Below are 27,714 nucleotides of genomic sequence, written 5' to 3'. Positions count from 1 at the left end.
CAGAAACACTTGTTTGTTGGTAAGCTGAGTCATAGGGTTTAGAACAAGCTGGAGGTCGCAGTGACCTGTGGTAGGTTAATAAACTGGCTTTGTTCATGGAATTGCACTCTGTCACAAAAAGCTGTCTTTTGGCATTACCCAGTGTTCTGTCTCATGGCTTTCAACAAATCTTCAGTCATAAAGCAACCATGTCCAATCCCTTCCTTACATGCAGAAGCAACACATCTAGAAACAAGTAGGCATTTTGGTACCACAAACATAAAACTGGAAGGCTAAATTACCACCCATTTCCTGGTCTTGAATGGCCCATACTGTCAGGTCTAGTTACACTTTAATATGAAGACAAACATTTACAGACAATTTCTTCTTTGTTAATATGAACTGATATGAATCATCAAGTTATGAATTTTACACAGACTAGCGTATATAAATATGTTACGATAACTTAAAGCATGATGTGACATATGCAGTGAGTAGTCAGAAAGTGATTATCTGCTATTGATGTTCAACTAGTACCTGTGGAAGGCATGTAATGATTCACATAGGATTCAATGTAGTCTTCATTACTGCGGGTGGACTTCCAGGTTTTTGGCTGAAGATAGGATCTAGAGATAGGATTTGGCTCTGTCTTTACTAGAAAGACTTTTATAGCATTTCACTGATACCTGACAACAGTACTGTGAGCTTTAGGTAATGTCTATGTTTTGTAGCACCTAATCTTTAGGTAAATAACTCACTTAAGCCTTTAGGACTTGCTAACAATACTGTTCAAGAACTCCTGTTCAGCTACACAGGTTAAATTAGCTGGCCCTTTGACCAGGTTAAATCCTATGTCACAGAGAAGCAATTTACACATACTAACTAAAAAAAAAAAAAATAGGATCTTTTTACGTCAGTAAGATACTGCATATGACATAGAAATATACTGTGTTGTAATCCCACTGTCAAATGTCTGATTCAGTTGTCATCACAACGGTTGGCAACGATGTGCATGCTAGCAAAGTGAAACCAGTCATTTCATACTGATTTTTTCTATCATGAATGACATCAGGAATAGACTGTGTTGAGTGTGTTTGAACATAGTACTTCATGAAGAAGCTGATATCACTAAATAATTGAGAAGTTAAGAAAATGTTCCAATTTGGCAATTTTACAGATAATTAAAAATTTGTTTGTATTCAGTATTCTTACATCCTTGTCTTCCACCTAACCTGATAAATTATGTATTTCTATTTTTTTAAATCCCTCAATGTGCACATAGATTGTGTCTAGACAATTTTATTTTCCTGAATTTGAAACTATGTGGCCATTTTAAGATAAATTCAGCTCTTGTTATGCTTCTATTTTATTTAAGGCAGTAAAAAGAAAGGAAGAGATATTTCAGTGGAAAAAAGCAATTACTGTTTTCTTAAAAATATTAAAATATGAAGTAGCTTGAGTACATTAGCCTTAAAGTTAAAAGCAGGAGACAAGGGGTTGTAATTCAAGCCATTGTCATAGATCCCAGGTATATTTTCATTTATTCAGAGCTCAAACTTTCATGTACTTCTGTATAAGAAGTTGTGCAGGTACCACATTGTCCTCAGTGTGGGAAAATACATTTCTAGTGCTCTTAATGAAGAAACAACACATTTGTAATACTTTTAGGACAATTAACCTCATATTTGCAAAGTAATATTTTTAGAAATATTTTACCATATAAGGAAAGATTTTCTGGGAGTTCCTTATGGGATAGGGCAAAGCTTTTCCTGCTTTTCAGTTCCCTTCTATTATTCATATAATTTTAAGTTGTGTACTTTAAGTAACTTAATGTATTTGAATCTTGTTCTTTTTTTTTTTCCCATTTCAGTATAATCCAAAGGAAGTGTAAATTCTAGAGTTAGATTCAGTTAATGAGTTGACAATTGATTTGCTTTCTCAGAATGTTGTTCAACCTATGGGGACATTTTTGGTGGGTGACAGAGTCTGTTTACTTTTGCAATTAATTATGCTTTTAATTTTCTGTTAGCTATAAATTCAGGGATACATACCCTTTTCCATGGAGTTAGTTCAACAATTAACAGGGTTCTTTCAAATTCTTTTTTTTTTTTTTGACTCACCTTTTCTTGGGTCTTTCCTTATCTTCTTTTTTTCTTCTATCATTATACATGGCATTTGAATTGTAAATAGTTTGTAGCACATCTGTCTTAATTTTATGCCCACAATATACAGTCTGTATAAATTATAATTGTTTTTATTTATTTATTTTTATAAATGACATCCTGCATTCAAATCATTATAGTAGATGTTAACTTTTTAATTGCTTGGTTGACAGCTAAAATAAAAACACAAAGTAAATGAAAAAAACATGTAAGTAAATATTTTTCTTTGTCTTTTTTACTTCTTCAGAATTTATAGAAAATTTCAGTACCTTTTAAATCCTCGTCAAGTTTATAGTCTTGCTGGAAATGGACCAATGCCAGGGTAAGTCTACAGTTAATATTATTACCAGGAACTCATTTAATAAAATGCTACATAATCAAATGAACAGACTGAGGCACATATAGCATGCTTTGAATATATCAACGCTACAGACCTCTGAATGGCTGCAGAAATTTACAGGTATTATTTGTTTACATGTACAAATAAAACTATGTATCATATGTTTTACTGATAACCATGCAGTACACTGTAAGAACTCTGTGATAAATTGCGTTTTATTTGCAGCTTTTACTGCTATATTAGCAACCTGAGTTCAGCTGGGGTTATTTTTATGTTGCAAATATCTAACAGTCTCAAAGATTGATTTGAAGTTTTCTTTTACATAAACACATTTTTGCACATATATATGTTCCTGTGTGATGCAGAGAGTGTTCATATATACATATATATATATATATATATATATTCTTATGCATGTCAGTTACAGAGTGTTGTTTCAGATTACTCTGGCTGAGCTCTCCTTATCCATTCCATAATCTTAGGGGGATGCAGTAGGGCAGAAAGTGACTAGACAGACTAAATTATGTTGGCAGTGACTTTTTATAGGGACTGAAGTGTTATCTGAATCAGATAGTGTTGCAGTCAGTTGTCTAACATGACTCTTCAATTTTGCAATCATGTGAATGGAAGTGAATCACAGTGTATCAATTTTTGCCACTTCAAATTGTCTCCTTTTTGAGCAGCATGTACCTTGGTAGAAGAGAACAGGCCAGCACTGATTATCTGGTCCATGTACCATTTTGTGTATGGGTTGCATATTACTTAGTTACACAGACATGAAATTTTACACCAATGAGAAACATTACAGAAATATATTAAAAGATATATGTTCACTGACAAAGTTAACACTATTGCCTGAATTATATATATATATATATATATATATATATATATATATATATAAAAAAAATCTTGGGATTCTTTTTATATAGAGAAGTTTATAGATTTATTTTTTTTTTCCTTTTAAGTTGGAGGAAGAAAAAGATTAAAGTGGAAATGTACATGTTTTGTGCTTTGCAATATCATATTTCAGTTGTCATGGGTGTATTACTGAAAAGAGTATGCTATAACAATTTTTGCCAATACTGCATATTTTAAGGCCAGATATACAGGAAGTTATTAAAACCATTCTACATCAGTTGTCCATTCATTCATTATGTTAAATTTAGGATGTGTATAGTGTTGATGAAACTGAAAAGTGAATTGGCTCCTATCCTTTTTGAAGTTTGAATTCTCTGGATATCTGCAAATACAGTGTGTCTGTCTTAGCTACGGTGTGGCTAAGGTACAACCTGCAGAATAGGCAAAGCCTGCTCAAAAAAATGTCATCCATGAGATGCCTGATTTCTTTCATGCCTGTAAATTTATCCTGTACTGAATGTTATTGCCATTTGATTATTCAAACATTTTTTGTTTTGTTACACTCATCTTGAGATGTATGGAAAATTGAAATAATCTTACTCCAAAAAGTAACTAGATTAGAAAAATTGCAGAAAGTTATTTCAGGAATTTAAAATAAATTTTAACTGAGATAAAACTAGTAACCAGTATTGTTTTACGTAGGGTAAACTAGAAATGCCATGCTTTGAGATTGAGAGGACAACTTTTAAAATAAATTAAATATTTATTTTCAACTTCATCTCACTGAATTGAAGCTTTAAACAAAGCCAAACAAACAAATGAAAAAACACACACACAGAAACCACTTAGTGACTGCATTTCTGTTTATAACTGTCTTCTGGTTTTCATTATCTTGTGATGTAAAGGAAAATGTATTTTAAGGAAGAAGCACAAGAGGGCAGTGTTAAGTTCAGACAAACCCTGTACTGAAAGCAATTTAGTCTTTTGAACCATAACAGTGTTTTTAGGAAATATTTTCAATTTTTCTTCCTGTTAGGAATCTAAATAGTTTTACTTCAGAGTCACTTTGAAGCAATTTTTAATTAATTTTCAAACAGAGATTGCATTTTATTAAGCTTGTTTTGGTATGTTTTTAATTCATTCCACAGAAATGAATAATCCTAAATTTCCAGTTTATCTCCTGCCATCACTTTTTGCCCCTGGCAATACTATGTAGGCTGTATAAATTTGTCAATTAAGAAAGCAGTTGAATAAACTCTGTATTTCATTTACCAGTCTTTGTTTTCCTTTCTGTGAGGGCTGGATTGCCTAATAAAACCTGCCCATACATCCATCTGTCCATTCATTCATCCACCTCTATAATGCCAGTTATGCTGGACTGTCAGTCAAAATGTTATATTTGTTTAGTATTGTCATGTACATCAATCAGGTTGAAATGAAACAGTGAGGGGATTGTACAGCACAGAGGTAAACGAAAGTGTATCCTTCATGCCAGTTACTGTAATTGAGTGGAAAGGGATAAACATAACGTGTATTTATTTTAAACAATTTATGATTATTGTAATAGATTTTAATTGAGTTTATTTTGAGCTTTTTTTCTTTTGAACACTACTTTCAGACATATTTACTCAACCTGTAAAATGTTTATAGTATGAGAGTAGAATTTGCATGTTTTCAGTTGAGCCAAACTGTCTGTTTTAACCCAGAAGTTATTTATTAATGATCGTATCTCTCTGATGGTATGTTGTCATCAACCAAGATGATAACATTCATAAGTTTTCTACCTTGAATTCCAAACATCTGTGGTTACTCTCAATTAATATTTCCAGTTCCTTTTTGTTGAAAATATAGGTGTTTAAATAATGGAGAAAAAACAATAGAACAAGGAGACCCATAATATCCTAAATCTTAGGGGGACTGTGAAACTGCTGGATTTCATGAAAATGTCAACAGCGCAATCATTCTAGGTTATTCATTCTTCCTTTTTAATGAGATAACCATGTTCTTTCACAGAAATGTGTTGGAATAAAGGGCTCCTTACCAGACCTGAGCTGGAACAAGGTTAAAATAGTCCTTGCTCAGAGAAAGTATAGCCTAGGGACACTAGTCCCATGTTTGAATTTCTTTGAAATCTGATTTATAAATCTGAAACTTATAATTCCACTTCCCCTTTCAAGTCTATTACATTCCACAAACTAAACTAAACTAAAACTAAAAGGGTTTTGATTATCAGCTATTGTGCATTTTTTAATAAATATGCTGATGTGTAGAAGGTCAGTGGTAAAATATTTTGAACAAGCTGTCAGTGAATTTAGTATCACCATCTGAATGTCCAATTGCTCAAGTGGATGTGTCACCTAATTTCATAATAGATGTGATGGTACTTAGAGAACTGCTGGGACAGTAGCAAAAAATGTTTCTTGTAGTTTCTTTGCATGCCTAAACGAAGGTTTTCAGAGTTGTTTATGTCAACTCATGTACATAATCTATATAAAAATACATTGCAATGATTCAAATAAATCACAATAAAGCCGACCCTCTGACACTGATTCTTTTCCAACAACGGAAGCTGACCTGCTGCGATGCCTGAAGATCAAGAAGCTCTCAGCCAAAGGGCAACAGTATGCTTTAAACATTGGTATAATAATTAATGGTTTAGACATTCGTTATTTGGGAGCAGAGAGAGATGGGTGAGCTGGAGAAACCCTGAAAACTCGGCAGCTGAACATAGGCATAAAAGGTACTCCACGGTTATAGACTACAACAGTTAACAAAGTGACATGAAAATTGCCAGGCTGATACATTGTGTAATTTGTGCCTAGCACCTGTGCTTTTAGCCTTGAAAAGAGTTTCCCTGTTTGGTTGTTATATCTCTATGGGAGTCTTCTACTTCTGACAACAACTGTTATTGTGGATTTAATGATCTTGAAGAATCTGAAATTCAGTTATTGTTCACCTCACAGAGAGGTAAATAATAGCTGGCTGAATAGCAGTCAGCCACAGACCCACATGGCTCTGTAGAGAGGTCACCATTTCACAAAGGCTTTGTCCCTCTGAAAAGGCTCCCGTTCCCTTAAATCTATTATTTAAAATGTCTAATTTATGTTATTTTTATACAGTGTAATAGAAATTATATCCACAAAAGTTGTATTTCTTTGTTACTCCCTTAAGCATTTAATTTGGAGAGCATGTATTTTTTAAATTCTATCCACAAGTTTACATCAGCAGGCCTTTTTAAACCTTAAATTCTGTCCACTTAAAAGATGCCCAAGACAGCCAAACTGAATTCCTACAACTTACTCTGTAATTTAGTTGGGAATCTACAGCACCTGGGCCTTTATACCTTCACAAAGCAATGGGCCTATTTTGAAAATTACACTATTTCCCCTGATTATTGGAATTGATTGCTGAAGTATTTCTTTGCTGTTGGACATTGGGAATTCACAGAGTATTGTGGAAAGACATATACACCAAGAATACTTTCAGAAGATAATGAGTGCATAGTTATTTTCTTCTGAACAAAACATTGGACCTGATCCATATTTCTTTGAAAGAATTATATTTTTGCCAAAGGGCAAAGCAAGCCATGGTGGATTAGTTGTACTCTAATGATTAACTCTACGTTATGGTTGTGCATCATAAATCAGTAGAATTTAGAACTCAGTGAGTCTTAACACATGAAACTTGGTTTTAAATATATATTATAAAACAGCTGTTTAACAATATTTTTACTTGTATGATGCAAACTCATTGGTGAGTTTGCCACACCCACAAAACCTATTGTCTAAAATCTATTTTAAAAAAGCCTTTACCCCATCCTTTAGCCTGCTTATTAGTTTCCTGCCCTCCCCCCTGCCTTCTTGAACTGGTTCCCTTTTCTCAGTCATTTCAAAGTAAGCTTTTGACTATCATTTTTAAGTTATTTTTGAAATTCACTGTACCTATGACATCCACTACTCAGCATTTATTGATTCACTTTTCCCACAAGTGCTTCTGCTTTCCTTCTTCTGACTGGCACATATCTCTCTCAAATCAGTAAGGTTGCTATCCGTCTTTTGGGTATTATGCAGATAAAGCAAATTTCATTCTTGCAAAGATCATAGGTTTTACACTATCATTATTGTTCAATATCCATATCAAAATAATTTGGGGCCATCTACTGACTATAATTATTATATTATTATATTATTGCTATAATGTGAAAATAGTTTGGTATACATTGTAAGCAATAGTTACAGAAAACCTAGGTATATTCATGGTATTTTTGAGTGTGAAGTATGTGATAGGGAGCGATGTCTTCAGTGTGGGGTATCTGACACAGAGTCTTGGCTTGAATTACTTTTCTGTTAAAATGTCCACTGTAATCATGAAGCTTACCAGTGATTCTGTATGGTCACTTATTGCAAGACTGAGATAATATTTTTCTAATTGTGCCATCATTTTTAGCAAGCCTGGGATATGAAATTGGTAGCCACCTTTATCTTTAGAAATTATGAGCTGAAAACAGTATTTTCAGCTGCAAGATACCCCTCTACTACTTAACTTTTGCACGTTCAAATGCCATTCCCGGAGAGGAATATTTTGTCCCATACTATGATAAACTGGATTTACCGAAACTATTTTTATTAGTGATTTATTGTAATTACTGTCTCATGAATAATGTCATTACAATATATACAAAACTGTAACTGAGTTTTATAATGAGGATAAAAAGTGTGTGTTGTCCAGTTACATGGTCAGCTCAGCTTGTCAGTCTAGACAAGGAAAAACTGAATTTTGTTTACATTCATATACTCAATGACCAAACAAAATAACCATTTGTCAGGGATTGTATTCTGTTTGTTTGGTAAAATGGCAGCAGTATGGTCAGTACAATAAAGGGGTAAACATTGCAACAGTGTAATTGCTCTGACTTTCAACTTGGTGCTTTCATCTGGATAGCTAGTTTAAGGGGAAATCATAGTGAGCTGAGCATCTAAATTAGTGAAATTGCTAATTTAAGCCCAACATTGTGAATTCACAAGTGGATGGTTTCCAAATTATAGGGTTCACATGAATTGTGAGATATCTAACGGATTAGCCTTTTGTTAATGTAAATCTTTTTTAAAAGGTTTAGCAGGCTGTTACTTCTTTGAGTTGGTGATATTTAGGGTGAATGTTTATCTTTTATTCACTTCCATTCACACACAATGCAAGTTCTATTCCAATATGCAAGTGAAGTACTAATTCACTCATAATTATCATACTATTGGTAAAGTTACAGATGCCATTCAAGATTATTTTTTAAAATAATATTACTTTATTTGATTTATGCCACACTTTCTCAAACATTTAAAAGTTTCAAAATTTTACATATTTATTTGTTCAATATTATTTTATTGTCTCAATACCTTTAAAACCAGACTACTTTATTACTGGGAATATGGAAGTTTTAAAACAGAAGTCATAACATAAATAACAGTTAATACAATTTTTTTTCCATAAATAATACTGCAGAGCTTCTGTAGTCTTCAGTCTTGCATCTGATTACAGTTACACAAAAGTGTTATAGTTGGCAAAATTCCTGTGGTGTGTATAGTAATATTGTCTAAGAAGCTGAGACAAAAGTATTTTGAAATTATACTGATCATCTCTTTCTAGATTACTCTCCTTTTCCAAACACTGAATCCAAATTACTGAAGGGTATCTGTAAAAGCAGCTCAGTAAACATGGATTTTATCCCTAAGAGCTGAAGTAGGTCTAATAACATTTAGAGCATTTAAGAGGAAATTTCTCTACCGTAGGACAGATACTTAAGTTCTGTTTGTTTGTTTTCCCCACTTTGATCTCTGCAATTGAGAAATTTACCAAGTTATGTAGTATTTTAATATCTGCTGATATTTTACAATTTACCTTACATTTAGTTGATAACTTTACTGAGATACCAATATCAATGTCTTATTCTTTGCTTGGGCTATCAGCAGTTTTAATTTTTTCATCTATTCTGGGTGAAGAAGGCTGGCTGATGGATATCTTATAGTCCTACTACTGTGATATCTTATGTTGCTGATTCCTGAAATCTTTGTATAGTGCACTACTACCCGGTATGGGAGGAAAATGTGTGTGCAGACACCTTAATGGAAAGCATTGTTGATTACATTTTAAAATAGTTTTACTTTGAATGGGACAGGAGTTCCTAAAACAATTCTGTAAGAATGTGGGAGAGCTATCAGTGCATAAATCAATTATATACATGATTTAAATACAAATAGTTAAATCCTTTAGTGTTTCTGTTTGATTCATTAATAGGTTCTCTGTATTCATATAGCTTTGATAAGATGATTATGAGAAACTGAACTGGAGTAGTATAGGTAGTTGAAACAGTTGCCATCTTTCAGGTGGAAATTACTAATTTATCAGCAGAAACTCAATAATTGCCTCTGTGTGTGATCCTTGTGTCTGGCAAAATAAAAATAATAATAAAAACAGGCTGGTATCAAACACCTTCAGTGGTTTAATTTAATTTGTTTTACTACCAGGAGATAAGAAACTTGTTCAGACTAAACCAGGTCAATTTACAAGGGACCTACTGAGATGAAGATAGATATCTATTGATAGGTTTTTCAGCTCAGTATGATTGATCCTATTTACTGTATTAATTATTGACCCTGACCTGAGAACTCTGTGTATGGTTATGAAATTTGCACAATGTGCAAAGTTGGGAAGTATTGTAAAAGCTAGGGAGCAACAGTTAATGGTATAACAATTTGATCGTCAGACAAGAATTAGATGGTCTAGTCAATTTTGATGATAGAAATACAATCACGTGTAACAGTGTCTTGTAAGCCAAATTTAGGGATTGTTTGTATTTAATCAGTAGAAAGAAAAATGGTTCATTTTTAAGAATCATCTAACAACTTACCTAGCAAATATCCTGCTGTTTTAAGGCCTTAGGAGGCAGCCACTATTTCTGTTGTTTTCCTGGTATTATTATAGTTGTGGCTTTTTAGCTTTTATTCCCAAGCTTATAGGAGTGTTGCGTGTCCTGTGGTAGAAGATGTTAGTAGGAGAAGTTCTGCTGATCCTTCTTGTTGCTTGTTTGCAAGTGATTGAAGAGTAGGCATTACTTGGGTTACAGTCTGTATCAGCATAATGTTTGAATGTACCATTCTAGCTCTTCTATTTTCTATTATTTGACTACTTGAATTTCTGATGTAGAAAAGCCTTTTACTATAATGTCTACAAAAATCAAATCTATATGAAATAATATCTCAATATTATCTGTAAAGTGGGGAACGTGTTTTTTTTTTTTTTTTTGAATTGAAGGTAATGTTTTTGGCAACTTTTAATGGCAACTTTTTTAGTGAGCAACAAAAAAAATGAATCACAATAACTATATTGCGTGTGGATTACAGTACAAATTAATTTGATACAGATGAAGTATGTTTTGAAGTATCTATTTTACCTGTTTTTCATATTCTATGTAATATTTTCAAGGTTGCTGCCATAATGGACATTTGTCCTTTGTAATTCATGCCATGCTTGTTGTAAGATCCACATTGTGCTATGTAGAGGAATCGTCTAACTAAACTGTTAAATATATATATATATATATATATATATATATACACATTTATATATATATATATGGTAGAGATAAAACTTTTGGGGAAAGAGACCTATTGAAAGATTTATTTTATATTTTTGTTATTTGACTTCCACTGTTTTATGTCTGCTTCAAACCCTTTTACCATGTTCTTCTCCAATATTTATTTTCAAACCATTTAAAAATGTTCTGTGGATAAGAGGTAATAGTTGTTATTAAGATACTAATTGACTAAAACTATGTTGATAGGCAATACTTACGCTTTCCCTCAAGTTCTATTAAGAAATCTGTCTTCACAATGATAACTCTTACTGAGTTTGATTGAAACCATATGAAACAGAAAAATATTTTCCCTTACAAATTCTTAATGTAGGCTATATATTCTAATTCAGTAAGAGAGCTTTATTTACATTTAAATTTATAAATATATTTACTTTTATATATATATATATATTTATTTCTTAAATATTTATATTTGTGTGGAATATCCTTATATAACCTACATACCAAATATGTAATATATTAAACTTTATATTTGTTTCATATGCATTATATAAAATATGCAAATATAAATATTGCTTTTATATTTAAAATCATAAAAAGAAAAGGTCATTTGCACTTAATTCTGTACTATGAGATCAGTTGTTTGGGAAATTCACTATGTGTATAAAATGCTCCAGTGGAAATATGAATGAATCTTAGTGAGAATTTTTTTGACAGTTTTGTCAGATTGAGTCCACTTTTTTTTTTTTTTTTTTTTAAATGAACGTTATGCCTTGAAAGCCATATGGTGAGGATGCCTGCTTATAAAAAGTTGTCTGAGGTTTAGGTCCATGTTCTTCCTATCTGGATTAAAACTAGCATCAACACAATGTTTTTGTTTGTTTGATTGATTGATTATTTGTTTTTGTTTTTATTATTCCCACTCCCCCCAGCTTTCTTTTTGACACGTATTACATATGGTAGAAGTGCTTAAATATTAATAGAAGTTAGTACCCTGCCCTCACCTCTATAACTTCATTTTAAATTAATCTGAAATACCCTCAGTGATGGAAGTAGCATAACTAGATCTGCTAACTTTCTAAAGAACCAACACCATTGGGTCAAAGTGGGAATGCTGGTAATGGAAAGCATTTATCCCTTTGCCAGTTCTTATGAAATGATGGTGAGGCACACCTGTGAGCCAGGATATTTCTCTGCTCGCTCTCATTGTGATGGGATGTGACTTCCAGCAGAGGGTCTTTCAGCACACATACTTACTAGAAGATGTGTTCTCCAAGAGTAACCAGCCATATTTGGCACATGACATTTTGGATCAGAAGAGATCCTACAGCACTTGTCCTTCAGATTCGTCAAGTAGAACATAAAAGATGAGAAGAGCAAAACTGGGTTTGACACAGAATGAGTAAGCATCTTTGAAACATTGTACTTGATACTTGTTAATGTGTTACAGCTCTTCTGAGCAGAGGAAATTAGGAGTGGGACGACAATGTGATGGACTTATCTATGTAGATTTGTTTACCTTGAAATTCTTGTCTAGACCTAATTAAAAAAGAAGTTATACTGTCTATGGTCTTCTACATCTTAAATAACTTTTTTTTTTTTTTGAATGTTGCGCTTCCCCTTCTGTTTCACATGCTCTTTCTTTTTCTCTGTAGTTTTTCATTTGTTCTTCATTTTAAAAAGAGACATTTAAAAACAAAACAAGAAGACTTTCTAGAGACAGGAACACCATTCCTTTAGCAGAACCAAAGCTTCATATGGGAAACAGCTTGTAACTTATACACTTATTTATATTACACTTGTAACTTACTCAGTATATTTATTTGTATTTAAGAATTTGTGCACAATATAATGATTGTGCATTTATCGTGAGGTTGCAAACTGGAAATCTGATCTGGTCACCAGCTTTTAAACTATGCATTAAGATGACTTTGACATTAAAGAGTAGAATAGATTTGAATGGCCATACATACGCATATATATAATTCAGCAAAATTACTGTAAGGTTTTTGGCTAGTTACAATTTACTTGTAAGGAATAATTTCAGTACATGTCAAAAGCTATCAAAAAAAAAAGTTTTAAATTAAAAATATTGCAACTTAGAATGTTTTTAATATATCTTCACTTTTCAGCATGATGGAACATTGGTATTGTATAAAGTGCATAATGATGCAGTGATATTGTTCAGCACTCAAAGTATGTGGAAGCAGAAATAGCTGGGCAAATATTACCAAAGACCACTTTTAAAATAGTTTGCAGGATGATGTAATGGGTGCTTTCAATCTGATGCTTACACATATTGTTTTAAACCATGGTGCAAAATTGTTTTTATCAACCACAGATGCTCAGCTTATTATGTATTAGTGTACTATTAGAAATGCGCCATTTTCATATGCTTTTATAGGCACCACCTCACAAGAAAGTTTTGTGGCTAATATATTCAGCCACCTTAGACTTCTCTGTCTAGAGAGACTACATAGCCATTTACAACTGAGTAAGCAGATAATGTTTTCTGAGAATAGTTTGAAACAAGTTTTGAAGTGACACAAAGATTTGGATTAACCATTAGTTCCCATCTTTTTCTAATATTAGTGCATCATAATAACCCTTGGATTAGTAGTTGTATATGAAATTTATCGGATAATTCACTGTTGGATTGTATTTGTCGTCTGTTTAAAAAATGAATGCATCAGCAGAGGTGATTATTATTTAAAGTGTTAAATTGTCATTTAGTATTAAATGAAATGTCTTAAGCCATAAAATGTAGGAATAATGCACAATGAATTTATGTTAATTAAATAGATATCTTCATTTACTGTTTTTAGGTTAAGTTTTTTCCGAGATGTTCCTGAGTTCAGAGTACTAGCATGTGGTGGAGATGGAACAGTAGGCTGGATTTTGGATTGCATAGGTAATCAACAGAGTTTACGTAGTTTTGCTGGACTCATATATTTCATTTTACTGCTCTTTACTATTTACCAGCATGTGGATACAAATATTTCATACAAGATGTTCATTTAAATTTTTGAAATTTAATAGTTTGAGAAATTATTATTTTTAAGGGTATTAAAATTGCAAAATCCCTGGATAAGTTCAATGTTCGTAATCCTGCAGATTCCCAGAAGGCAAGAAACTTGAATCAAAACTGTTTTCAGTTCAAAGTCTGTTCCCTATGCTGAATCAGAGCAGCTACCAAATTTCTGTTTATGTTCCATTATTCCATAATGGAGAAAATGTCATAACAGTCCTTTGAAAAGAATTGTTCTTACAGCCATTTAGATGCCCATGCTGTGGGATATGTACATCATTTCAGATTTTGAGTTCTTTCAGTCAGTTGGCCATAAAGTCCTGTGTATAAATAATTAGGAAGGACCAGAGGTCAAGATATTGCAGATTCAAACTTCCTGATGATTATTAGGGAGCATATCTTCCACACCACAGCATTGTTTATTGGGCACTAGAGAGACTGCAGAGAAAATAATGGGAATGTCTGACAATGGAACTGAGGAAGGAGCTGAAGAGAGGCCAAAAGACTCAACTTTGCTGTTTGGAGAGTGTTAAAAATTGTGCTTTTTTGTGGGAACTGTGGACCAGAAAACCTAAGTGAAAATGATGTCATGGAGTATCAAAGACATATTTCTGATCATGGTTTGACCAAAAAAAAAAAAAAAAAAAAAGGAAGGGGAGGTAAAAAAAAGTCCTTTTGCAAATACATGCTATTTATTGTAATTCTCAAATAGCTTTCAGAATTGTAAATCAATGTACATAAACATCAGGCGAACTGTCTAAATTGGAAGGGGTGAAGTTTTGTAGCTGTTAATTGTGTCATCGCCTTTTTCATGAGATCTAAAATGTCATGTAGTTACCTTTCAGCAACATTATTTGAAGAAAAGACTGCATTTTGTCTTAGTAAAATACTAACTTCTGAAGCATTTTTTGTGGTGCAGAATTACAAAATAATTTGGAAGATCCAGGGTCCATCTGTTCCATAGGTGCAGAAAATATGTTTTCAATGCAGCCTTTTAGGAAACAGCCTTTTGACATGAGTAAGATGTATAAAGTTTAAAAAATCACCTTTTTTAGAGAAACAGACACATTCTTGTTTGATCTTTTCTTCCCTGATCTTCTGACTTAAAATTCATTTTAGCTGAAAGAAAAAAAAAATTCTCCTCAATTTGAGACTTTCAAATTTTTTCCCTCCCCTCCCTTCCTCTCTTCTTCCTTCTCTCTTCTTACAAATTTGCAGTACACTGGCATTGTAAATGCTAAATCTTTCTAAATATTTGAAGAGAGAAGTTGATAAAAAATAAGGTGACCCTGCTATATGAACTGGATGTATAAATTTGATGTATAAATGCTAAGAATTGTTGGTAACTACACATAATTCTTTGAACAAAATAGATGATTGTTTAGTTATTCAAATATTACTTTTAAACTAGACATGCCACTCATGATGATTAAATGGACGATTTGACAAATTATATATTTGAAATATACTTGGAGAATATCTGCCCCACTTTAGAAAAGTTGTACTTCTTGACAAGGGTTTCCCCATCTGATTTTGAATAGAGATCCTTTGGTTTGAAACACTAGAAAATTAAAGGTTGAAAGTAAAAAGACACTCTTGAGTACATACATTTCAAAATATTTCTTATTAAATACAAAATATTGACTTAGAGACTTGATGAGATGTTTATCTTGATCAATGATTATCTTGAATAGTAGATTTGATTCCTAATGTGCTAAACCGTGGTGTTGGGTCGAGGGAGTCTTTGGTAATGATGGTCACGTTCCACACGAATCCAACTGAATACACAGCTAAACAGAAATTTGGTCACCCAGCTGAAGGATTTGTTTCATTATTCCTGCCCTGAACTAATACTATTTTGCATTCCTAGTTGGGAATGGTATAGGTGAAACTAACAGAGAGCACAAAATATTCAGTCTGAGAAAAATATATAATATCATTGTTTATGTATGTTTGTCACAGCCTTGGATTAAAAAAGTCCATGTGACGATAATGTAAATTAGGATTAAGGATTGAATATTGGCTGGGGAAGGGGCTGCACAATGGAATATCTCAATGAAATGCTTGTTGTTGAACAGACAGCAGAATCTCATGTGTAAAATACATATCACTGTCTTTCACTGAAAGAAAACGTAACACATTTACTATATTGGTACCAAGCAATTAGATTTTTGTTCCTTAGTTATGTTTTTCCTTCTTTATTCACAGAGAAAGCAAACTTGCTTAAGCATCCTCCAGTTGCTATTCTGCCTCTTGGGACTGGAAATGATTTAGCAAGGTGTCTGAGATGGGGAGGAGGTAAACACAAATTAAAATATCTTGCATTATGTAATTAAAAGAAAAAAAATTGCAACAAAGTCTACCCTTAACATTTGGACGTCTCTTTTATGATGTATGTAAAGAACCATTATTGCCTATCCTCTTTTTGGAATTAGCTGTCTGCAAATGTTATATGAACTGTTTTATAGATATTAAAGGTCATAATCACTCTTCATACCTTGCTTGTAGCTCCTGCTCACACCAAAAAAGCTCCAAGGTACAATGAGAGTAGTATACAGCTACTTGGTTGGCTTTTTACCGTCTGTATTGCAGTTATTTCTTTAATCAATACATTATAAAAAGAGTATTCTTAAATGGATTTTAATTGGGGCTGTTCTGAAAGGGTTACTGAAAACAGCTAATAATGGTTTTGGAGTGGTTTCATCTTTTTTAATATTCATAAATATTAAATGAAAAATATGTCTCAGCCTCAGACTAGTTCCTTTGGTCCACTCGTTTCTCTTCTACAGAGGATTCCAGACAATAAGTGCTGTGGTGCTATTTATCAGGAAATGAGAAGACAAAGAATGTTGAAAGGAGAATATATGTAAAGGCAAAACTTTAATATCCTTTGCATCCTTTCCTGAACCTAATTCTCAGCTTCTCCAATAACTTATTTCCATTCAGGATTTGCATTACAGAATTAAAAAGAACATCATAACCTGAAGGAAACCCAAAGAAGAAAGTCTTAGGCAAGGCAGTCTCTGGAGAAAGCACATCAGTTCACAGACTCATAAGTAGTTCTGTTTCAGGTCTCAGTTGTTCATTTCAGTTCAGATATTGTATATTTGGAACCTGGCTGTTTATTTTGAAATTCCCAGCTTTTGCAGATGTTTCTTCCTTCTTCTGTCTCAACAAAATTTTCTTTCCAAATGTCTACCTTGTTACCAGATAGGTCTTTAGCAAATTCTCTGTAGTCTCCATGCTAGAGAACTTTCATTAACCATAATGTTCTGTCAGATCATTTGAGGACCTTCTTCGTTTTTCTGTCATGACTGGTGATTGTTTATTCTCATAGTCCTTGAAATAAAACCAACCAAATCAGCCTTACATAACTTTCTGGGCAGTTCATTGAATAGTCATAGAATAATTCAGACTGGAAAGGATCACAGGAGGTTTTCTTGTTCAATCTCCTACAGCAAGCAGAGTCAATTATAAGAGTAGATCACATTGCTCAGGACTTTATCCAGTTGGGTCTTAAAATCTTCCTAGAATAGAGTCAGCATGGTCTCTCTGGTCAGCTTGTTCCTGTGCTTGACTGTCTTCATGGTGGAGTTTTTCTGTATATACAATCTGAATGTTTATTGTTTCAATTTACACTCTTTGTCTCTCATCCTGTCACTATGCACTGCTGTGAAGAGCCTGGTTGTGTCTTGGTAATTTCCTTATAGGCCTTGATAGGCTGCTATTAGGTTACCCACTACCACCACCACCATTTCTTCTCTAGGCTGAAGAAGCCTATCTTCCTCAGCTTCTCCTCACAGAGCAAGTGCTCTTAGCCCCCAGTCGTCTAGGTGGTCCTCAGCTGAACTTCCCATGTATTGTTGTCTGTCTTACACTGTATGTGCATGTGGGGAGGGAGGGCAGGTCTGCTCTAAACTGGATGCATTCTAATTGCTGAGCAAGAGGGGGACTTCACTTCTCTCAAGCTACTGGCTTTGCTCCTGTTCACATGACTGAGAATGCTGTTGGACTATGTTGCCAGGCTATTCTGTGAGCTCATACACAGCTTGCTGTCCTCCAACACCACCCCTGGTGCTTTTTTCACAGAGTTTTTCCTCTCCCAGTCTGTCCCCAGCCTGTATCATTGCAAGGGTTATTCCTTCTGCAGTTTGGGATTTGCTGAATTTTGCCAGTCCATGCCTCCAGAGTCTCTAGATTCCTCTGGAAGGCAGCCCTGCCATTGAGCATTAGTTTATGTGACATCTGCAAACTTGAAGAATGACCTCCAGGTCACTGATAAGGACAAAAAAAAAAAAAAAAAAAGGACAGGTCCCAAGATAGACCCCTGCAGTACTCCAGTTCTTGTGGGTAACCATATAGAGCTCAGCTTATTTGCCACCCCTATCTAAGCCTGGTAATCAAGCCAGTTTTACATACCCATCTAGTTTCCTACCCATCCAGACAGTAACATCCCATCTTATCTGCAAGAACACTGGGGGAGACAGTATTGAATGGCTTGCTAAAGTAGAGGTAATCAATATCTGCAGTTCCTCCCCTTGTCCACAAATCCACTCATCTTATTACAAAAGGCAATTACTTTAGTCAGGTTTACCCATGCTAAATCCATGCTGGCTGACTTCTTCATGTGCCCAGAAATGTGTTTGAAGAGGGTTTGGTCGTGATTTCTTCCAGGGACCAAAGTAAGGCAGACTGGTCTGTAGTTCTCCAAATTATTCTTTTGGCCTTTCTAATGACAGATTCAAATTTTTTATTTATTTTTTTTTCCTGTGATGTCACTTGTGACATCTCCCTGTCTCCATGACTTTTCAAAGATGATAGACAGTGACTTTGCAAAGCTGTTAGCCAGCTTTCTCAAAATCTTCATATGCAGCCCATCTGTAACAGAAGCATAAAAAGCTCCCTTGAATTTGTTCATTATTAGATTACCTCTGTGCTCTACCCCCATTCTGTCTTTTGGCTAATTACTGTGTTCCTCAATAATCATGTCTTGGTTTTATGCAATCTACCTGATTCTAAACTGTTTTGTAGGTGAATCATGAGGCTAATTTATTGTGTTACTGGACCCGTCCATTTCCTTTTCCTTTGGGAAAAGACCGCACTTAAGCAAGTTAAAAATAAAACCAAAATGCTTAGTCCTATTGCAATTAGCAAGAAAGATATTTATTATGTTGTTTAAATCAACTCTGTTCATCTGAATCAGAGAAACCGAGTCACGCCTTTCTCTTCTATGATCTTTGTAGCTTTTACCTGAAATCAAAAATTGTTTTTCCATACCAGTAAGTTTACAAGTCAGATAAATTGTGCTTGCCATTTCACCTTCATGTGCTGAGAAGGTCCAAGTAATTGCAGTAGAAGTCTGCAGAAACTTATATCCATCACATAGCATAGGTTCCTCAATGAGGTGAAACAAATCACACTCAACAAGATTACCTCTGATGATATTTTGACATTTTCTTCAAGAAAAAAAAAATAAAAGGTGATGAAGAGCAATAGATGGGTACTACTTTTCATTTGACCTGTCCTTCCATTCACTTCTATTTATCTTTTGTTTTAATTGACTACATCTGGACTAAAGTAAATATAATAATAAAAAAGACATGAAAATATTCTGGCTTTCATCATTCTTTGCTACATTGCTTTTTGGTAGACAGTGACATAACACAGATCTCCTGGAACTTCTGTAGGTTGGGAGAGGAGACAGGTTTCTCAGAAACCAAACCGCTGGTGAGTGGTCTCAAGGATGCAGACAAATGGAACTGAGCATGCTGCTGTTATGTGGTGGTTGGCAATAACTTAAAAAATATAGTATACAACCATAAGGTAGTACATCAGCAATGTTTTTTGAACATAGAGGCTTTGAATGGCTGCTTACTATTTTTTTTCTACATGCTGAATTTCAGTTGAATCAGTAGCTATAAAGAGAACTCCTTATATTTGTCCTGATTTTCTTCGTACAAAAGTTATAACTTCTGTTTACCAAAGACATGGTTTTTACTTTACTAGACTGTTGATGACCTTGCAAGTACATATTGCTTAAATATGAAAATTTATTCACAATTTGAAGAAGAAACAAATCCACAGATCTTAGTTAACTATTACAAAGCCATTTTGTCTGAATAGTATTTAGAGCTGATAACGTAACCTAGGAGAGTCCCCCCTTTTTATTTGTATGCACATTCATACTGTAGTTTGTATATGCTCAGAATTGTGAAAGCAAGTATACTGCTTAGTTTGGTATACAGTGTACTGAACTAGGGAATTACCTAAAGACAAGTGTGTTTCTAGCAAGAGTAAGATCTTTTTACAGATCAAGATGAGACTGATAAAGAAGTTGCTGAAAGATGGCAAAATGTTAGTTCTGCTGATGTCATCAGTCATGAATGGATTTCAATATTTTTTAAAATTTTTTATACTAAACCACACTGAAACAGTTGGTTTAAAAAATAGAAAAAAGCTTTTAATCTTTCAGTCTCACGTTAGACTTTTATCAGATAAATCTAAGATTCTGAACTTTTTTTTGCATATATTTTGAAATCACAGGCACTAAAAATTAAGATTAATTTCATAACAAGAACATTTGGCAAACTGTAACCTTACGTCTTTGAATAGCTTCTGTAATCGTGAAAAATGCAAGGAATTGGCAAATGTAGAATATCAAATTATTTTCTCCAGTATAAATCTGACACCCAGTGAAATCTATGGAGTTAATCTAAGTTTACATTAATTTAGCTAAGTGCGAAGTCATAGAATCATAGAATCATTAAGGCTGGAAGAGACCTTCAAGATCATCCGGTCCAACCATCACCCTACTATCAATATCACCCACAAAACCATGTCCCTAAGCACCACATCCAACCTTTCCTTGAATGCCCCCAGGGACAGTGACTCCACCACCTCCCTGGGCAACCCGTTCCATTGCCTGACTACTCTTTTGGAGAAGAAATGTATCCTCATTTCTAACCTAAACCTCCCCTGGCACAACTTGAGCTCATTTCCTCTAGTCCTATCACTAGTTATCTGGGAGAAGAGGCCGATCCCCAGCTCCCCACACCTTCCTTTCAGTTAGTTGTAGAGAGCAACAAGGTCTCCCCTGAGCCTCCTCTTCCCCAGACTAAACAACCTGAGTTCCCTCAGCCACTCCTCATAGGATTTGTGCTCCAGGCCCTTCACCAGCTTCGTAGCCCTTCTCGGGACATGTTCCAGAGAACAGTTTAATTTTAACAGTCAGCTCTGTTAAACTCCTTTTAATGACAAGTGCTGGAAAATTTTATGCACTTCAAACATAATCCTGATGTTTGGGTCTTGTATAAATAGTTTTAATTTTTCCAGTCATCTAGAAAGAGAATGAAAACTAAAGAAAAAAAAAAACTTCTTTGTATTTGGTCAAAATAACAATTTTCACCTTTTGCTAGGTTATGAAGGAGAGAATTTAATGAAGATTTTAAAAGACATCGAGAACAGCTCAGAGATTTTGCTGGACAGGTGGAAATTTGAAGTATTTCCCAATGATAAAGACGAGAAAGGAGACCCAGTGCCTTACAACATCATCAATAACTACTTTTCTATTGGCGTGGTAAGACTCATGCTTATTCTTAAGTGATTTTCTGTTTTTCTGTTTTGAGTGAGTATTTGATTGGTTTAGAGTGAAGAATTGTTGGTTACAGATCATTTATAATGTTATTTTCCTAGTGAAATGAATACATAGATGACTGCCTGACAGCAATTTACATAGATTTACTTACACACATTCAAAGCAGAATTATTTTTCAAGATCTTCTACCTTCCCATCTATAAAAAAGATATTTGTGTTGTTCCTAATGGTTTATGAGCATCTACAGCACTAAATTTAGATTGTCATTATGAAGGTCCTATAAAAATATAAAGGAAAACTAATCACTTAATATGAGCTCAAGTAACCTTTTCCATTAGGACTCACATGATCAGAACTATTTAAAAGAACAGGGACATTCTTTCTTTAGGAGAATTTTAAATAACAAAATAATAATAAAGAGAAGTATATTCTTGGTTCTGTCTTATGGGCATATTCGTAGTTAGAATGAATTATGAGGAAAAAGGGTGTGAGAAGCTATTAATCTCCTACAAACTGCATCTCCAGCTTGTGCTTCTCTCTTTATGTCTACTTCTCCCATTATATCTACTCTCCACATTGCATATATGAGGGGAATCCGAAATATCCAGTCTAACTCCCTAGAATTCTTTTGGTTTGGATATGCTTTCAAAGACTAGCAGAAGGGAGACTGTGATGAGGTCTAAATTTCACAGATTAAAGAGTTCATAAATAAGATTTTTAACTTGGACACAGCTGTAGTCTAGTTAACTTGGGGACATGACCTCCAGCAGCTAGTACTGGCTGTTCTGAACCTCTCTCTCTCTTAAAAATCAGAATCCACTTTTACAGAATATATAATTCTATAGTCCAGTATTTCCAAATGCTACACAAAAGTGTTTTAATGGGAAGTACCACATAGTCATTGTAAATCCAAGGAAATTAAGGGTCTCTTCTTGATTTTCTTGGTCACTGTGTTTCAGTCTTAACAAGGTTCTGCCACAACTTTAAATGGTTATATGAAATTTTTACATATTAATTGCAGTTCAGTAATTTTGATATAGTGCTGATCAGCAACATGCAAACAGTTTATTTCTTCAAAAAAAATTCCTTGGCTTCTTTTCCTGTATAGTCTTAAATTATGAAAAAAAAAAAAAAATCAGGATCCCCAAAGTTCAGATATTGAAATAGTAAGAAATTATTATTAGTTTTTTTTTTTGCTTGTATAGTTTATTTGTTATTTACCCTCTCTTGTACAAAATAAGTGCAAAGAACAACTAGATGAATCAGGAATAACAGAAATTAATATAAAAAGGCACCTAAAGGCAAAGTATATGCACCTAAACTAGTGCAAAAATAAGTTCATAATCAGGAGTGGAAAGTAAAATCTTTACAGCTTAATAAATAAATAAATAAATAAATAAAAGCAAATGCCTCACACAGGGGAATATATTCAGTGACTTTGTCAAAAGAGAATATTGAAGCTCAAAGGTGAGGAAAGAAAATAAACATGTTACACTGAAGAAGGAAGCAAATGATGAAAGAGAAGAGGGATGAGATTTTATGCCTATGTACATTAATACGGTGCAATTTAAATTGTTTAAAATGTGGACGAGCACCACATGTAAAGACACAGCACAGAACCAGGAAATTGATAGTAGGACATTTGTGAATGTGCTAGGCTTCAAAGAATTCTTCAGTGTTATTCAAGAAAAAAAAAGTTGAATAGTTGAATTGAAATTATTCAGTGGTATGATCATACCAGTATTAAGGACAATGTAAATTATACATTGTAAAATTATACATTGTAAAATACCGCAAGAAAATATCAAACTCTACTCTCCACACCAAGCTCCACAAGCAACTCTAAGATTAAGTTTTCAGTTAAAACCTTTGAATTCAGTAATTTAATCACACCAAACTTTTGACTGTTCACATAATATAAATGTAAGCAGCAGAAAATTATACCAGAAATGGACAATACAATATGTTGCATTTATAAAAGCTTCTAAAATTGTAAAATCATATTTCTGAAGCAGTAAAATCTGTTAAGTTTTTCATATGTTCAAGTTTATAAAATGCCTGTTTCTGAAGTTCGTTGGAGTGAATAGGACAGAGCAAATACAGAAAGTCAGAAATTGGATCTTAGACTTGCTGAAGTTGTGTAATCCACATATTAGGTAACATTTATGATCATAGACCCATAGAAACACAAGATTGGAAAGGGCCTACAAGATCATCTAGTCCAACCATCTTCCTATCACCAATACTACCTACTAAGCTACTAAATCATATCTTGTAGCACCTTGTCCAGGCGCTTCTTGAACACCGCTGGGGATGGTGACTCCACCACCTCCCCGGGCAGGCCATTCCAGTGCCTAATCACTCTTAGAGAGAAAAAGTTTTTCCTGATACCTAATTTAAATCTCCCCTGGAGCAACCTGTGGCCATTCCCTAGAGTCCTATCATTAGTTAACTGGGAGAAGAGGGCGATCCCCTCCTCATCACAGCCTCCCTTCAGGAAGTTGTAGAGTACAATGAGGTCTCCCCTGAGCCTCCTCTTCTCCAGACTAAACAACCCGAGTTCCCTCAGCCGCTCCTCACAGGACTTGTGCTCCAGACCCCTCACCAGTTTTGTTGCCCTTCTCTGGACATGATCCAGGGCCTCGATGTCCTTGTAGTGAGGGGCCCAAGACTGAACACAGTACTTGATGTGCGGCCTCACCAGAGCTGAGTACAGGGGGATGATCACCTCCCTGCTCCTGCTGGCTACACTATTTCTAATGCAGGTCAGGATGCCGTTGGCCTTCTAGGCCACCTGGGCACACTGCTGGCTCATGTTCAGCAGAGCATTGATCAACACTCCCTTTTTTTTTTTTTTTTCCTGGACCCTTGAAAACCCTTGAAGACCCTTGATAACCCTTGAAAAGCCAAGCAAAATGTTTGTCTGTGCAAATAGAAAACTTAAGATACTAAAACTTATCTACATCTGAAGTAAACCTCGTTTCACAAAAGCAAAAATGTTTTCAGTACTTCACGCCTAATACAAACTTTGGCAAGTATTTAATTAGAAAAGCTTTAATCTACCACCTTGTTGGACACCAGCTGCTGTTATCCAAGAACATAACTTGAGTCAGGCCTACAGCAAAACAAAACAAAACAAAACAGTGCCACCTACAAGTTTATATTAAGAGAAATAAAAAGGATTGATGTAATAGATGAAGTTAGTAATAGAACCATAGAAAATGAGAGTTTAGGGGACCTCAGAGAGACACCTATATTCGTTCCTCTTCCTAAGGTAGTATCTGTGTCACTTGCCTTATTCCTGACAGATATTTATCTAGTTTGTGTCTTTTCAGATAAAGAATTTTTTTCCTGTGATTTTTCTATTATTCTATTACCGTATGACTCTATTACTTTATTGTCCTTACTCTAAAATTTCTTTGTCATCTCTAATATGAATAGTCTTGGTGTAGCCTGGGCCCAGGGTTTCCTGTCCTGTGCAGACAGAAGGAAAACAAATTATTCCATTCCTCTGTAAAACTCTTTGTTGCCTACTGGAAGGTCAATCAGATCCCTTCTTTTGTTCCATAGCCTAACTATCTCCAGTTTCTTCAGTGTTTTCTCACAGAAAATGTTCTCTAGACATCTGATCATATGTGTTACTTTTAACTGTGTTTAGATAAAACATGAGAATTCAACCCAATTACTCCCTTCAGTTCATATCTCCCTAGAACTGTAGTGCTCCCAATTACAGTGTTGCATTTGATGTCTTATCAGCACTGAGTGGAAAAGAGGAATTAACGTCTTGCAAATGACTCCACTATAAAGAAAAAATAGCCTTCTTAACAATAGCATGATTTTTTTTTTCATATTTGACTTGTGATTCCTTGCTGAATTCAGAGACTGTTCTGAAGAACTACTACCTCATATCTCTTTTGGGTTTTGCATAACTTATTCTTCCTACCTACATGCAGAAACTTATACTTACTGAATTACATCCTCTTTCAATTTTTACTGTTTCTCCAAGGCACTACAAAGACTGATGGTAACCTGTGGCATATTTTACATTGCCTCATAGATTCACGCAAATAATAGGTGTGCTGTCAAATCATTATGAACAGAACCTGCAATATGGATTTTGTGAGAGTATGGCAAAAATTGTATTTGGCAACAAAATCTCAGTGTCAGCTTAGAAAGGCCAAGGGAGTAAAACTCGATAAAATCGTGCCTGACAAGGGGCTCTTACTGCCTTAAGGACCATAATTCAGGTTGGAAGGGATTGCACAAGTCAGTAGTCCAATCTCCAGTGTTCTTAGCAGGGTCAGCTATAAGAGCAGGTCACATAGCTGAAGGCTTTATCCAGTTGAGTCTTCAAAAACTCCAACGATGGAGATGCTACAACCTCTCTGAGCAACTTATTCTGCTGCTTGACAGTCCTTATGGTGAAGATATTTTTCCTTATACCTAGTTTGAATCTCTGTTGTTTCAATTTACACTCTTTTTTTTTACCATCATCCCATTATGCACCACTGTGTAGAGTCTGGCTTTGTCATTTTAATAACTTCCTCATACGTATATGCAGACTGCAATTAGATTTCCCTGAAGCTTTGTCTTCTAGCAAGAAAGCTAGATCTTCAGGCAGTCTTCTTTATCCTTTTGTTTTCAACCAATCAAGACCATAACTTCCTTGCTTGGATACAAGAATGCTGGGGTAGAGGATGTTCAAAACCTTGCTGAAGATGAGCATAACATCTACTGCTCTCTCATCTACAAATCTAGCCCTTTTATCATAGGCAGGAATCAGAGGGTAATTTACTGTTGAGAAGGAAAATCCTTCACTAAGTTGAAAATGAACATTTTCAGGAGTGTTGGTATTTGAAATGCTTCATTAGTATGTTCAGGCCAAAAAAAAAACAAAAACAAAAAAACAGTTGTTTTCTAAAGCATTGTCAGATTCCTGATGTGTGTACATAAGTGTATGTACTATGTATAAGTACAGGGAAAAAAAAGTAAGAAGAAAAAAAGCAAAATGAGATGCAGTAGATAAATGAGTATAAGCAGTGTTCAACCTGATGATAGCGTGAAGCACATAAGAACCACACAAAGCACCAGCCAAGCTGTGTGTCAGTTTCAAAGCAGAAGCTAGAAAACATCTAAGAGTAAAGTAAAATGAGATAAAGATTTTCAAGTGTTCACATCCATCATTCTGTCAGGATGGCAAGACACCAGGAGAGAAGTCCCATCTGCTTCCAAATAGTAGTGGGATTGCTGAAAAAAGCTAAATATCCAAGAAAAAATGTGTATTAAGGCAGTCAAATAATATTGGTTTAAAAAAGTAAAAATATGAAGATTAAGTGAGCTGGCCAAACGTAACTGATAATATTAGCGGACAGATAAACAGACATGATAAAGACAGGAAACATCAGGCCAACTCAGAAATCGGTGTGACTGAAATAAATTACTGACATATTCTGGAGAAAATAATAATCTATACAATCTTCTTTAAATTCATGCACTGCCTAGTAAATTCATACACTAGGTTATTGTTATCACAGTGGTCATCAAAAACTGATCTCAGTAATCTTGGTGTGTTATAATTGGTGTGTTATCACAGGCTCTGTATTCCAGACAGTAGGCTTGCAAGGCATTTCTGCAGTTCTACAGGAATGGAAATTCAGTTATGTCACATCATTTAGCTAAAATGCTAAGGGTATAAGCAATTTACTAGAGTTGAGTGTGTGTGTAGACAGTATCAACTTGTGCGTATTAATTGTCACAGTTAGCCTTTTACCCATGGATAAAACAGCATAACTTAACACTACTTTCTTCAGTCACTTAGCTACTTCCCATTAATGGTGAGTCAATATAAATATACCTGGACAGTTACTTCAGATAAGTTTCTGTGTCGTAATAGCCCTGCACATTTGATTTATTTTCTCCTAGCTATTTTCCATATCTGTATCTCAGGCCTGTATTAAAAACAAAAACAAAACAACAACAAAAAACTTTCACCTATCAATTATATATCTTAGCACAGAGAAGTGTTTCCACAAAATTTAGAAATAGCTTTTCAGTTCAATACTTTTTCTTTTTCTTTTTTTTTTTAAGAAAAAGTCTATACTCATTACTTCATGAAAGCATTACTTATAGTGGTAAAAAAAAAAAAAGAAAAGAAAAAAAAAG

General features: G+C 34.4%; 1 protein-coding gene across 5 annotated transcripts in view; it reads left to right on the top strand.

The window, feature by feature from the left end:
• The window catches only part of DGKB (diacylglycerol kinase beta), a 347,040-nt gene that overhangs the window by 122,271 nt on the left and 197,055 nt on the right, over nucleotides 1-27,714 (top strand). For all 5 annotated transcript variants that reach the window (XM_050709163.1, XM_050709165.1, XM_050709164.1 and 2 more), the window contains 4 exons: nucleotides 2,389-2,463; nucleotides 13,756-13,841; nucleotides 16,167-16,256; nucleotides 21,374-21,534. In XM_050709163.1, coding sequence (XP_050565120.1) covers nucleotides 2,389-2,463; nucleotides 13,756-13,841; nucleotides 16,167-16,256; nucleotides 21,374-21,534 — 412 coding nt within the window. The remainder of the gene's footprint in view (nucleotides 1-2,388; nucleotides 2,464-13,755; nucleotides 13,842-16,166; nucleotides 16,257-21,373; nucleotides 21,535-27,714) is intronic.

This window comes from Cygnus atratus, chromosome 2 (assembly GCF_013377495.2).
Source record: "Cygnus atratus isolate AKBS03 ecotype Queensland, Australia chromosome 2, CAtr_DNAZoo_HiC_assembly, whole genome shotgun sequence".
NCBI classification, from domain to species: domain Eukaryota; kingdom Metazoa; phylum Chordata; class Aves; order Anseriformes; family Anatidae; genus Cygnus; species Cygnus atratus.
The sequence above is the reverse complement of the archived record's forward strand: the minus strand, read 5'-3'. Positions and strand labels throughout refer to the sequence as shown.